General features: G+C 55.8%; 1 protein-coding gene across 3 annotated transcripts in view; it reads left to right on the top strand.

Moving 5' to 3' along the window:
- ATP6V1C2 (ATPase H+ transporting V1 subunit C2) overlaps positions 1–12,504 on the top strand; it is a 54,008-nt gene that overhangs the window by 41,255 nt on the left and 249 nt on the right. For 2 of the 3 annotated variants that reach the window (XM_057558219.1, XM_007195651.2), the window contains exons 7-13: positions 331–429; positions 1,044–1,112; positions 3,036–3,128; positions 3,241–3,334; positions 5,734–5,871; positions 6,692–6,789; positions 12,147–12,279. In XM_057558219.1, coding sequence (XP_057414202.1) covers positions 331–429; positions 1,044–1,112; positions 3,036–3,128; positions 3,241–3,334; positions 5,734–5,871; positions 6,692–6,789; positions 12,147–12,279 — 724 coding nt within the window. The remainder of the gene's footprint in view (positions 1–330; positions 430–1,043; positions 1,113–3,035; positions 3,129–3,240; positions 3,335–5,733; positions 5,872–6,691; positions 6,790–12,146; positions 12,280–12,504) is intronic. The other variant, XM_057558220.1, reaches the window with a different exon arrangement.

The following is a 12,504-nucleotide window of genomic DNA, read 5'->3' as shown; positions in this document are numbered from 1 at the left end:
CATAAGCTGCCTGTCGCCAGCAATCCCCTCCCAACAGCCGGTGGCTTGCTCCGGGGCAGCGCAGCCGGCCGAGGTGTTGGATTCAGCTCGGGTGACTGGTGATAGGACCTGGGGTCCTGCCAGGCACAGCAGTTCTGGGCACCCAGACACAGAGCCGGGGGACACTTAGCCCAGGTCCCCTCCCCCTCCCCAGGAAGTGTCCTGAGCCTTGCTGTCCCCTGCTGCCCCTGCTGTCCCAACACGTGCGTGTCGTGGGCGTGCCGGGGGTCTGTGGGATGCCTCTGTGTGCTTTTCTGCTGGTCACAACCCCTTTGCCCCACGTGGATGCAGGGGGAACCTCTTCACTCGGACACTGAGCGACATTGTGAGCAAAGAAGACTTTGTGTTGGATTCTGAGTATCTGATCACACTTCTGGTCATTGTTCCCAAGTAAGTGGACCAGGAAGGTGAGTGGTGTGGGGTCTCCATCTGGGTTGGTGATCACAGAAGGAAACTCGTCCCGCCCAGCAGAGATGAAGCGGGAGTCCTGCAGGGCCAGATCCTGGAGCCCGAAATGGCAGCTGTGGGGTGGTCAGGGGAGCAGGTGACAGTGCTTGTGGCGGTAATGGTGACAGAAGCAGTCATTTCTTGGGCATCTGCTGTGTGTCCGATGCCACACACCGGAGCTCGTTTCCCTCACAACAAGCCTGGGGTTGGGCGGGGGCTGTTACTAGTCCCTTGTCCTGCGGCCAGAGAGGTCAACTGGTTTGCCCAAGCTCACACAGGGCCCAGATTAGAGCTCCCAGCAGGCATCTCCTCTGAGTCCTTCTCACGGCCCCTCCATGGTGCCTGGGGCCTCGTGGGGAGGCTAAGCCCCAGATGGGACTGGGGACAGGGGTCCCAAAGCCCATGGCAGGGCCTCAGGGGATGTTTGGGGTGCTGTCTGGCCCCTAGCCCTGCTCCTCTCAGTCCCTCAGGGAAAGGGGCATGCAGCTTCCTAGACTCTCAGGACACCCCACAATCTTTACTGCAAAAAATCACTGAACGATTCTGTATTCCCACAGACCAAGCTATGCACAATGGCAAAAAACCTACGAATCCCTCTCGGACATGGTGGTCCCACGGTCGACGAAGTAAGTGAGACCTCAGCTTGGCCCCAGGGCCTGGGGTGGGGGTGGGGCATGTGTGGGTGCTCTGGGACACCTAGCCACCAAACATGCCCCAAGGGCACAAGGGCCTTCAGCCCTCCACACTTGTGCCTTCACAGCCACACACTCAGCCACATGCCAGACTCCCTGCATCTTTCAGAACCCCGCTTCCTTGCCCCTTCCTCTGGGAAGCCCTCCATGACTACCTTCTGGCCCTCAGGGCATGCAGGGCCTGAGCTGTGCTCTGCTCTGCATTCTCAGCTTGGCCTGGATTCTTCCCCACCTGAGGGTCGAGCAAGAGCCTGGCTGTGATGGCCGCAGAGCATGAGCAGGGGAGGAAAAGAGTCTTGACGTGTGGCCTGCTGGGGTCAGAGCAGGAGCAGCCAGTGAGGGCTGGAAAAGTGACAGCAGAAGGGACAGAGGAACATATTTGAACCATGAATACCACACAGCTGGGAAAATCAACAGTTTAGCGTTACGGGCATGAGCAAGGATAAATCTCACTCTGTGATGTTAAGCGGAAAGCAAGTTGCAGAAGGGGACACACAGCACGAAGCCATTTATTTAAAATCTAAAAATAGACAAAACTAAACTGTATGTGACTTGGGAAATGCAGGTGCACGGAATTATGGGTGTTTGAGGATGAGAAACGCCAAACTCAGCACAGCGGTGACCTAGAGGTGGGATTAGAATGAGGTTGGGGAGGGCATGTGGGGCTTCTATTGTATGAAAATTGTTTTATGTCTTAAGCTGGGTGGGGGATACATGGGTATTTATTCTCTGTACCTTTTCCCGTGCCTGAAATAGCTTGCACTTTAAATGATTTCTCAATGAGTCTTGGGCAGCCCTGCCCACTCCCATCCCAGCCCAGAGGCCTCTGGCCTGGGACGCCTGCTGGCTCTCCCAGGGTCACAGACTCACGGGAGATAGCAATCAGGAGCTAAACTGAAGGGTGCAGGGCGCAGGACAGTCACAGCCCGAGGTCACCAGGGGAGGCTGCCAGGGGCAGCAGGAGGAGGAGGGCGTACAGGCCGGCAGAGGAGCTGGCCCTCGACGCTGGCCTGCTTGGCAGGAGCGTTCACTGCTCTCCAATGCTGGCTCTCCATGGCCAAGTGCTGGGAACTCCTGCCAGGAGAGGCTGCTTCAGGAGGTGGCTTGACTTCTCAGACCAGAACCCGCAGGCCCTTCATTGTCAGGGGGCACCTGAGAGTCTGCTGAGATTACTCTGGAAAGGTTTCTGGAACCGGGGTCAGCCCCTAGGGGTGTGGGCTCGGAGAAACAGGAAAGGTGACCCGAGACCCTGCTTGGGCCCAAGGGCTCCCATTGTCAGGTCATCTGGCCAGCGGGACTCAAAGACGCTCAGACCACGGGCCCCAGTGACCCCCATACTGAGGACAGCAACCGCAGTGGTCCTACGTCAAGGTGTACCAGGGAGACCGCGTCTAATTAGAACATTGTGACGTCGGACGTGAAATGCCCATCGCGGGATGGTTTCCACCAGCTGGAACTTTGCCCTCTGCTTCGTTACAACCACAGCGCGTGAGAGGCCGCGCGCCCCGCTCGGCACGCCAGGTGACTAAGCCCTGCGTGCGGCTTGCTCTCGGCCGGTTCATGGCCTGGAGCCCACCCCAGATCCGAGCAAGTCTCCGGCGTTTAGGTCACCCCGGAGCCCTAGCCTGGAGGGCGAGTGGAAGTAGCAGGAGATGCCGGGAAGGCGCCGGCAGCTGACACACGCAGCCAGAAGTTAGGCACCAGGAAGCGACGCCCTCGCTTCCTCCACCCTCGCTGCCGCCAGGGCCACCAGGCTCCGCCTGCAGCGAGCCACCCCGCCGGGGAGAGGACAGGCTCCTTCGGCCCAGCTCCGGGGCCTGCTGGTGGGTCCAGTGAACAAACGCTTCTCTCCCACAGGCTGATAGCTGAGGACAACGAGGGCGGCCTCTTCACCGTGACTCTGTTTCGAAAAGTGATTGACGATTTCAAAACCAAAGCCAAAGAGAATAAGTAAGGGCTGGCCTCGGTGGGTTTCCCTGGGTTTGGTTTGTCTCCACTGGCGGCGGGTCTCCGCTCTGACTGGAAGCTTCTTAGCGAAAGCCTCTCGTTTGCTTGTCTTAAGGTTCACTGTCCGTGAATTTTACTATGATGAAAAAGAAATTAAAAGGGAAAGGGAAGAGATGACCAGATTGCTGTCGGATAAGAAGCAACAATACGTGAGTCTATGATACAGGCCCGGAGGATTTTCTTGAAGGCGTTGGGTGGTCCCCGCCCGTGCACCCAAGGCCTGGAGCAGAAGGGCCCCGCCTAGTCCCAACACCCCACGCCCGACGTCCCTACTTGCCCCGTGCACACTCCTGGGGCTGCCAGACAGGGTCTGGGGGAGGGTGACAAGCGCCGGTAACCTGGAGGTGACACATGAGCCGTGAGCCCTGCTGTAGGAGATCTCACCGAGCCCGGCACTGCCCTCTGGGAAGGAACTCTTAGCTCCATTATGCGGAGGAGAAAGGCTCTGAGAGGTGAACGAGCACTGGCCCTGGGACAGGACCCCACCTGCCCCCTGAGGTCGAGCAAGGCTGTCAGAGCTCCGGGCAGGAGCTCCTGTGCTGAGAGTGGCAGGGCCGCCGCCTTGGAGAGTGCAGCCAGCTGTCACCCGAAGCCCTGGTCTGTGTGATGTCCAGGCGTGCTGTGACATCCCCGTCACCAGCACCTGTATGTACCTCCCTGAGGCTTTCAGCAAAGAGTGGGTGCTTACCCTAGAGACTTCCAGCCACAGCCACTCAGGACCTTCTCATATGTGAGGGCAGCTGAGCTCAAGAGAGAAAAACAGATTTTCGTTTTTGCAATGTGAATGGTGTAGCCTTGAGAGAGTCGCTCTGTAAAATGGGCACCTTCGGGACTCAGCATCCTGCAGCTCAGAGCGGGGCTGAGCCAGGGGGGGATGTTTTCAGGTCCCCTGCCCTACAGTCCCCCCAGGGAGGGTTCTCAGAGAAACTTCCAGTTCAGCCTCTAGAGTAGAGAGGAAGGGAGGGGTGAGGAAAGTTGGTGTGTAAACATGAAGCTGTGAGTGTGTGTTTGGGTGAAGAGCCAGTGCCCCCCGTGGGGCTGTGCCTGTGCCCCGGGCCGCCTCCTGCCTCGGGCTGGGGGATTCGGTGCCTCCCGTCTGACCTCTCTGGGTCCGTGGCCTTTGCACAGGGACTGCAGACACCTGGCCCCGTCAGGAGTGAGAACCAGCCACGGGGCCCCGGAAATGGGGTCCCCAGAGCCCCACTGGATGGACCCATCCCCCTCTGAGGAGGAAATGGGAACTGATCATATAAGACTGCCTGTGAGGGATTTCAGCCCTTCTCTCCCCGAGGAGATAGGCACGCGCGTGCACACACACACATACGTGTGTGGACATGTGTGTGCACACCAAGGGAACACACACTTTTTAGATCCACAATCTGTCGGGCTTGGGCCAAGGCTCCAGGGCCCTTCCTGAGACTAAGGACTGAGCTGCAGCCCTATGCCCCCGGCCTCGCACCCGACTCACCAGGCAGGAAGGGTGCTCACCAGCAAGAGCTGAGATCCAAAGGGTTTCCTCCTGCACCTGAGCTCGCCCAGAACCCTAATATCCCAAGAAGGTTCCAGCCTTCTCTTCAGCCGAGCCCTTTCCCCGCTTGCTTTAGTCCTGGCCCAGCCCCCCACGGTGTCTCTGGAGGGAGCTAGACGGTGGCACCTTTCACAGGTGACCAGGGCGAGCGTTTCGCACCCACCTCCGCGCTGGCACAGACCCCCTGGGGATCAAGGTGATACACCCGAGCCCAACGCCTGCGCCTCTGTCTCAGGTTGCTCGCCGGCATGTTTTCGCGTGGTGTAGATTTCCGCTCCCTGGTTGCCCCGGGGAGCCCTGGCCGGTCTCCGTGGAGGGGAAGCGGAGCGCCGAAGGACAGACTAACTTGGAAACTTGTAGTTCCCTGCGAGGCTCTTGCTGGGCGCCAGCGAGCAGGGGTCAGCTGGGGTCAGCCCTACCCCGGCTTCTTAAGAATCTCTTTCCCCCTTTAGCCTTTTTGGAGGTGCATAGGACCAGCATCCTGCGTCCGTCCTTTTGTTACCTAGGTCCTGGGTGTCAGTTCCCTTTGAGAGCACAGGATGGGATTTTCCCGCTTTTTGCACCTGTCTGCAGAGAAAGATGATAAAGGGTCGAATGTGTCCTAACAGCACACCTGACCAGTTTTCTGCGTGTAACACGCTTAAGTGCATCCTGACGGCCAAGGAGGCTACTGTGAGCTGGACTTGGGACGAGACACCCTGACTCAGCCCAGACAGCCCGGAAGGCGGAGCTGGTTCCACAGACGTTCCAGGGAGGGGGAGCTCCTGGCCGAGGCCAGGCCAAGGGAGGGGCTGTGGGCTCTGCCCCTGGAATCTGGAACCCGAGGACGTTAACACCCCCGCCCTGGAGGGGGCGTGCCAACGGCACCGGCGCACCTCGAGTCCAACCAGCACGCAAGTCCCGAGGGTGGGCCGGCAGCCTGAGCCTGCCTTCAGGTGCCTTTCAGGCCGTGAGAGTGATTTCTGTTTGTTTGTGATGCATGTTTGCTGAAAGATTAATAAATCATTTCTGTGCCTTTAGCAAACATCCTGTGTTGCTCTTAAAAAGGGATCATCCACCTTCCCGGACCACAAGGTTAAGGTAACCCCGCTAGGGAACCCTGATAGGCCCGCTGCGGGGCAGAACGACAGAGAGAGAGAGAGTGAGGGCGAGGGTGAGGTAAGCAACCCCCCGGGAGCCCTGGGGTTCCCCGGCTCGCATGTCCTCGCCTGCGCAGGCATCTTTGGAGAAAACAAATCCTTGCGTTTCCTGTTATCTACTATGGCTTTTGAGGTCTTAAATTCAGGGATTCCAGAATCATGCCTTCCTCCTAATCTGCAGGGTCTCTTGGGAGCTGCCCCTCCCCCTCCCCCTCCCCCAGCAATGATTGGTGCTTGCTGGCCAGGGTGCCTTTGTCCTGGCTGGCGGTGGCTGGAGCTGGTGATGGGGCAGGTCCTGGCTGGGGGATGGTGGTCGGGCAGCTCAGCTCTCTTCCCCTGGGTGCCCACCCCTGACCCACCCCTGACCTTTGTGGGCATCCCAGGAGGACCAGCCATACCAGCATTAGCGATAGCGGCTGTGGCCATGTGCAGTGGGGCTGTGAGGAACCCCCTGGAAGTGGCGGCTGGTGGATGATGCCGGGACTTGGGGTGGAGCCTTCGAGAAGGGGGGCTCCTTGGCGGCGCAGTGTCAGCCAGAAGCTTGCTGGCTGCCTGCTGAAAGCCCCGAGGTCAGGGGCCGCCCGGCCCCCCGCAGCCCGGTTGGTGATGGCCCCATGCGTGTGCCGGCTGGCTGGCCCGCTGAGCCGCCCCAGCGCCAGGTGCCCTGGAGAACGTGGGCCTGGGCCTCACCCTGGCCTCGTCCGACCGACTTGCTGCTTCTGCTGGCCCCTGGGCGTTTCTTCTCGGCTCGGGGCTTGCTCTGTCAAAACCCACGTCCTTTGTTGGCCGGGCGTCGGGTGGAGTGGCCGGGAGGGGTCACCGCACTCCTGTCCCTGCAGGGCCCGCTGCTGCGATGGCTCAAGGTGAACTTCAGCGAAGCCTTTATTGCCTGGATCCACATCAAGGCACTGAGAGTGTTTGTGGAGTCTGTGCTCAGGTGCGTGGACGAGATGCCGCCCTGGGCTGTCCTGCGGTGGGAGGTCGGGCGTAGCCAGCTCTGGGGCCACCTGGGCTCTGCCACCCCCTTCTGGCCCCTCCAGCCTCCTCTGGGACACGCCCTGGCTTTCCTGCCCTCTTCCTCTGCAACTCCTGGCTCTTGGCAACAGGCTTAGGGTTTCCTCAGTCAAATAAACCTTCCCTCAGTCCTGAGGGCCCCTGCTGTCTGGTGCTCTGTCCCTTTCCTGCCAGTCATGGGGCTGGTGTCCTGCTCCGCCCACCCCCTCTGTGCAGCCCACCAGGGGCCAGTGGCTCCTGGAAGAAACACCAGCACCGACCGTCTCCATCCTTGACCTTTGAGGCCTAACCCTCAAGGCAGCACAAAAAGTAAAACCCAAACCAAACTGAACCAACAACAGCTAAACTTATTTTACCTTTTTTTTTTTTTTTTAAAACAAATGCAAAATAGGTTCACTATTTTGTAGAAACTATAGGTAATCCCAAAGAGTGAATAAAAAGCACCAAGAGGAAACACTGCTAACATGCTGGTGTGCTAGCATCCTTCAGATTTTGGGGGTTTGTTTCTTTAAATTTGCAGATATGCATAACTTTTTTAAACTTTATATTGGACTATAGCCGATTAACAATGTTGTGATGATAGTTCCAGGTGCACAGCAAAGGGACTCAGCCATACATATGCATGTATCCATTCTCCCCCAAACTCCCCTCCCATCCAGGCTGCCACATAGCATCGAGCAGAGTTCCCTGTGCTATACAGTAGGTCCTTGTTGGTTATCCCTTTAAAATATAGCAGTGTGTACATGTCAATCCCAAACTCCCTAACTATCCCTTCCTCCCACCCTTCCCCCCTGGTAACCATAAATTCATCCTCTAAGTCTGTGAGTCTGTTTCTGTTTTGCAAATAGGTTCATTTGTATCATTTCTTTTTTTTTTTTTTTTAATTTATTTTTGGCTGTGTTGGGTTTTCGTTTCTGTGCCAGGGCTTTCTCTAGTTGCGGCGAGTGGGGGCCACTCTTTCATTTCTTTTTTGATTCCGCAGATATGCATAATTTTTACAAAATGTTTACAAAAATGGAATCAAACAGGAAATATTTGTTGAAGCCTGTTTTCTACTGTGTTTGAACATATCCCATGTCCTGAACTATGGGGGATCTTGGCAGCACTGCTCACGGCCTCTGCCCCCTTCTCCCAAAGCTTGGCCTGCTCTGGCCTGCAGGCTCCAATGCCCCTCGGCCCCTCTGGGGTGGTCTTGCTGGGCCCCTTCCGCCAGGCTGACTGCCCTGCTCTCTCTTTCTTGCCCAGGCTTCCTAGGTCTCTGCTGCCATTCACTTCCAGACCGGCTTCACTGGATTCCTGACTCATCTTCCCTCCCGATCCCTTCCTCCTGATGCCCGTTTCTACCAGTGGCCTCAGGTCCTTCCCCAAACTTCAGGGCCCGCTTGGACACCTCCGCTCCCTCATCCTCACGTCCTTCCCCCCTCCCTGCACCTCACGCACCCCTGACAGCCCTCCATCCTGCCTTTGCCTTCTCTTCCGCCGTCTCCCGCCCCAGCTGCTGCCTGGTCCCCTGCCTCCCGTTCATCCTGCACGTGGCTGCCAGTGTGGTTTTGTCCAAATACACACCGGGTCTGATGGTGGCTTCTCATCCTCTCAACCATCTCAGACCCCTGTAATGGCAAGGATTGTGGCACTGGGCTGAAGGGCACACTCAAGATAACCCGGAGTGTTCCAGCCATCGACAGGATAGACGGGCCCCAGCCTGTCCCTGCTCACCTTGAAAACCAGTGGTTCTCAGGCCCAGTGTGGCAAAGCCTGCCCATCCTTACAGGATGCCCATTTTGCTCAAGTGAGAGATCGAGATGGATGTCGCTAATATCTTGTTTAAGCTCGGTAAAACTGAGTATATGCAAAAATAATTCTTTTCAAAACTATCAATGTATGACATTTTAAAAAACTGTACTTTTTATTTCTCCTGAATAGTTGTAATACATGAACACTGTAAAAAAAAAATTCAAGTTCAGAAATATGTACTGTGGAAAGTAAGTTCCTCGCCATCCCACTGCCCATAGATCATCCCAGTTAATGGTTTCAAGACTCTTCTCATCCCCCAAATGTCATCATTTATACTTAATGTTCTGCAACTTGCTTTTTTCATCTGCTTTGCATTATAGTCTTATCAGTATGCATAGAGATACTCGCTCCTTCTCAATGGCTTTTTCATATTCCATCGTACGGAGAGAGCATAAGCTAAGAAAATAGATGTTAAACCAACAAGTTGATTAGAGCAGATGGGTAAAGTTCGCCTGTTTCTTTTTTTTTTTTTTTTTTTAAAGGATTTTCCTATTTATTTATTTATTTTATTTTTGGCTGTGTTGGGTCTTCGGTTCGTGCGAGGGCTTTCTCCAGTTGCGGCAAGCGGGGGCCACTCCTCATCGCGGTGCGGGGACCGCTCTTCATCGCGATGCGCGGGCCTTTCTCTATCGCGGCCCCTCCCGTCGCGGGGCACAGGCTCCAGACGCGCAGGCTCAGCAATTGTGGCTCACGGGCCCAGCTGCTCCGTGGCATGTGGGATCTTCCCAGACCAGGGCTCGAACCCGTGTCCCCTGCATTAGCAGGCAGATTCTCAACCACTGCGCCACCAGGGAAGCCCAGTTCGCCTGTTTCTTGATCTTCCGACCCCGCATAGGTCTTTTCCCCTGGTTCGCACTTGTTGCTGTGTCTTTTCTCAGAGCTGGTTTTGTCCTTTTTCCCTACCCTGAGAGCTGGAGGGGAGAGCTGGGGTGACTTGGCCTCTCTGCCTGTCACCCAGCCCAGAGTCAGACAGAGAGGAGGTGCCCCACGTTTGTGGCCTGAATCAAAGAGAAGTGGACCGGCTCTCAACTGAGGAAGTGCTGGTTCATTCTCAGGGTGAAGTGAATCAGGGGCTCAAATCACCCAAGGTGAGAATGGAAACGGGCCCTGGGTGAGTGGTGGGGCCATGGTGAGACCGGAGAAGCCGGTAGCTGGGTCATTAGTCTGGATCTTGGGAGAGGTCTAGTGGGGAATGGATATTAGGGAATCACCAGTGATGATTGCTGTGTGTGGATGGGTTCACCTACAGAGAGTCGCTTAGAGGGAATGTACCAGCGTTTAAGGAGTGGAAGCAGAGAAGCCTGTGTGGATGTCAGAGGCCGGAGGAGGGATAGATGGGTGAGTCAGGGAACAGAAGGTGAAGGCTTTGGCTGCCTCCAGGATGGGGCTGCTGGGAGGTCATTGGTGTGGGCAGCTTGAGCGTAGTGGCTGAAGGGTGCTCGGGTGACACAGGACATTGGGTGCTCTCAGATGTGGGGTGAGAGCGGGAGGGGGTTGCGGGAATTTTTATTTTAAACGGCACGATGTTGCCACGTTAAAGGGGAGGGTGGTGGCTGCAGTATTCTCAGCTCGGAGGGTGCAGGTGGAGGGCTCCCCACCGCGGGGCCCGCAGGGGAAGGAGGCTCCTGTACTGAGGCGTCCGGGAGGGGGCAGCAGGGGGGCGGCCTGGAGGAGAAAGGAGCGGGGAGAGCCGACCCGCCCTTCCTGGAAAGCGCGTTCTGAGCAGGGTGAGGAGGTGGTCACTTAAACTGACCTGGAGGGAGGGCCAGCAGAGAAAGGACTGGAAGGGTCTGGGAAGAATGTGCAAACCCTGAAACCAAGAGGGGGTGGGCTGAGAAAGGGGTCCAGGGCGCGGAGGCTGGATGAGGGGGCGGGGAGCATTCATTCAGCCAGTACGGATGGGGTGCCTGTTACCCGCCATGCACTGGGGATACGTGAGTGAACAAGACAGATGCGGACCTCTGCCTGCAAGGAGCTCACAGGCTGCTCGGGAGGAGAGCTCAAAAGACGGGGTCCTTGTTCAGGAGAAGGATAACTTCCAGAGCAACCTGGTGACGAATGCGGTGGGATGACCAGATCGGAGGGTGGCAGAGGCAGGTTCTGTGTCCGGGTAGCAGAGTGATGGTCTAGCAACTGCATCTGGGAGCTGGAATGCCATCTCCTGGCATGCATGTTGCCTGGGCTGTGAGATTGGTGACCGTCGCCCTTTGAGAAGGCTGCAGACTTCCCTGTAGGAAGCGGGTAGAGCTGCGCTGGTGAGGTCGAGGGTGTGGGGTGGGTTTCCGGGGCTCTGGGAGCTCGGGGAGGAAGTTCAGGAGGGAAGGCAGGGTGAGGGTAGCTGCTCGTCCGGGCGATGGTGGCTCTGGAAGCACGACGACCCTCTGCTCATTGTCCTCTGGGTGACCAGAGCTTTGGTGACAAGGAACAAAGAAGGAATGAGGGCGGTCAGCTGAGCCATCCTCTCACCCACCATCTAGCCCAAGTGCCCCCGCCAGCCCTGCCAGCATCTGCCGGCCTCTGTGGCCCTTGCCTCTTGGGTTTGGCAGGGCCCCGCTCACCCAGTGTTCTAAGGCAACGGGACTAGGTACGTCTTATGCTTGGTTACAGTGAAGCAATTACAAATGGCCTTTTCACGTATTTACTTCACCTTTCTGCAGATCCACTAGGAGACCTCAGGACTTTAGTGAACACTTTGCACCATTAGCAGCCAGAAATGAGGATGGGAAAGCCAGGGGCTAGTTTATGGGCATTGACTGTGAAATTAAAACTAAGTAATACTAACAGGTCAGGCAGTAAAAGGGCATCTTAAGGCCAGCTTTCACATGCTGGGCTCGGGCGTGAAGAAGCACAGGTGGTAAGTATTGAACATCCAAGCGTTTGCTCCCTGGTAGTATGTATTATGTATTTTAAAAACACTGAGAATCACAAAATGCATGTTTACTGTTTATGTAGCACTCAGTGTAAATATTTTAAGTGTTTTGAGATACCACCACAGGAATAGCTGCCAGCAAGTGGTTTCAAAGGTACTCGTGCATACAGAGTCCATTTAAAATCCTTTCTGTCCACCCAAAACTCAGCAAAAGGAATTCACAATCTTGATAAACTAGATTTGCGTGTGTGTGCGTGTGCTGGTTTTTTCAGTGGAGAAAAGTATGTCAGCTAAGCTGGGTTTTAGACAAAGGCTCTGGAGTCAGAATATTTAGTCAAACAGCCTCCCTTCAACTTGACCCCTCACCACCTGATGATCACACACACCCCGGAGACCCCTTGGCTCTTTATAGTCAAAAAACTGTCACTATATCAGAAGTGGGTGAGCATATTCTAGAGATTTTTCTATGCACAAAGATCTAGCAATTAGTCTCACTTCTGATCCCAGACATTCCACTCGAGTTTTCTTTTCCTGAGCTATGTTACCTCGTTTTTCATTCTTACTACAGCGTCAGGTTCATTTTACCCATATTTGCAGTAACTCTACACTTTGAACAGGTATGGATTGCCAGTGAACTTCCAGGCGGTTCTCCTCCAGCCTCATAAGAAGTCATCCACCAAACGTTTAAGAGAGGTCCTGAACTCCGTCTTCAGACATCTGGATGAAGTCGCAGCCGCAAGTATATTGGATGTAGGTATATTATCCAGAAAGAGCTGCCTTTCTACAGTAAGGTCAGCCTCTCCACATGGGAGGTACTTTCCAAAAGCGGTACCTGCCAGACTGTTAGGAAAATCTACACTGCACAAAGGTGAAAGTTTAACAAGAGGCTGTGTGTGTGTTTGGGGTAGGGGGCAGACTGTGGGGCAGAAAATACAGTCAATGCCCAGAGAGCTTTCCTCAAACAGAAAAGTAAAA

Source organism: Balaenoptera acutorostrata, chromosome 12 (genome assembly GCF_949987535.1).
Source record: "Balaenoptera acutorostrata chromosome 12, mBalAcu1.1, whole genome shotgun sequence".
NCBI lineage: Eukaryota > Metazoa > Chordata > Mammalia > Artiodactyla > Balaenopteridae > Balaenoptera > Balaenoptera acutorostrata.
The sequence above is the reverse complement of the archived record's forward strand: the minus strand, read 5'-3'. Positions and strand labels throughout refer to the sequence as shown.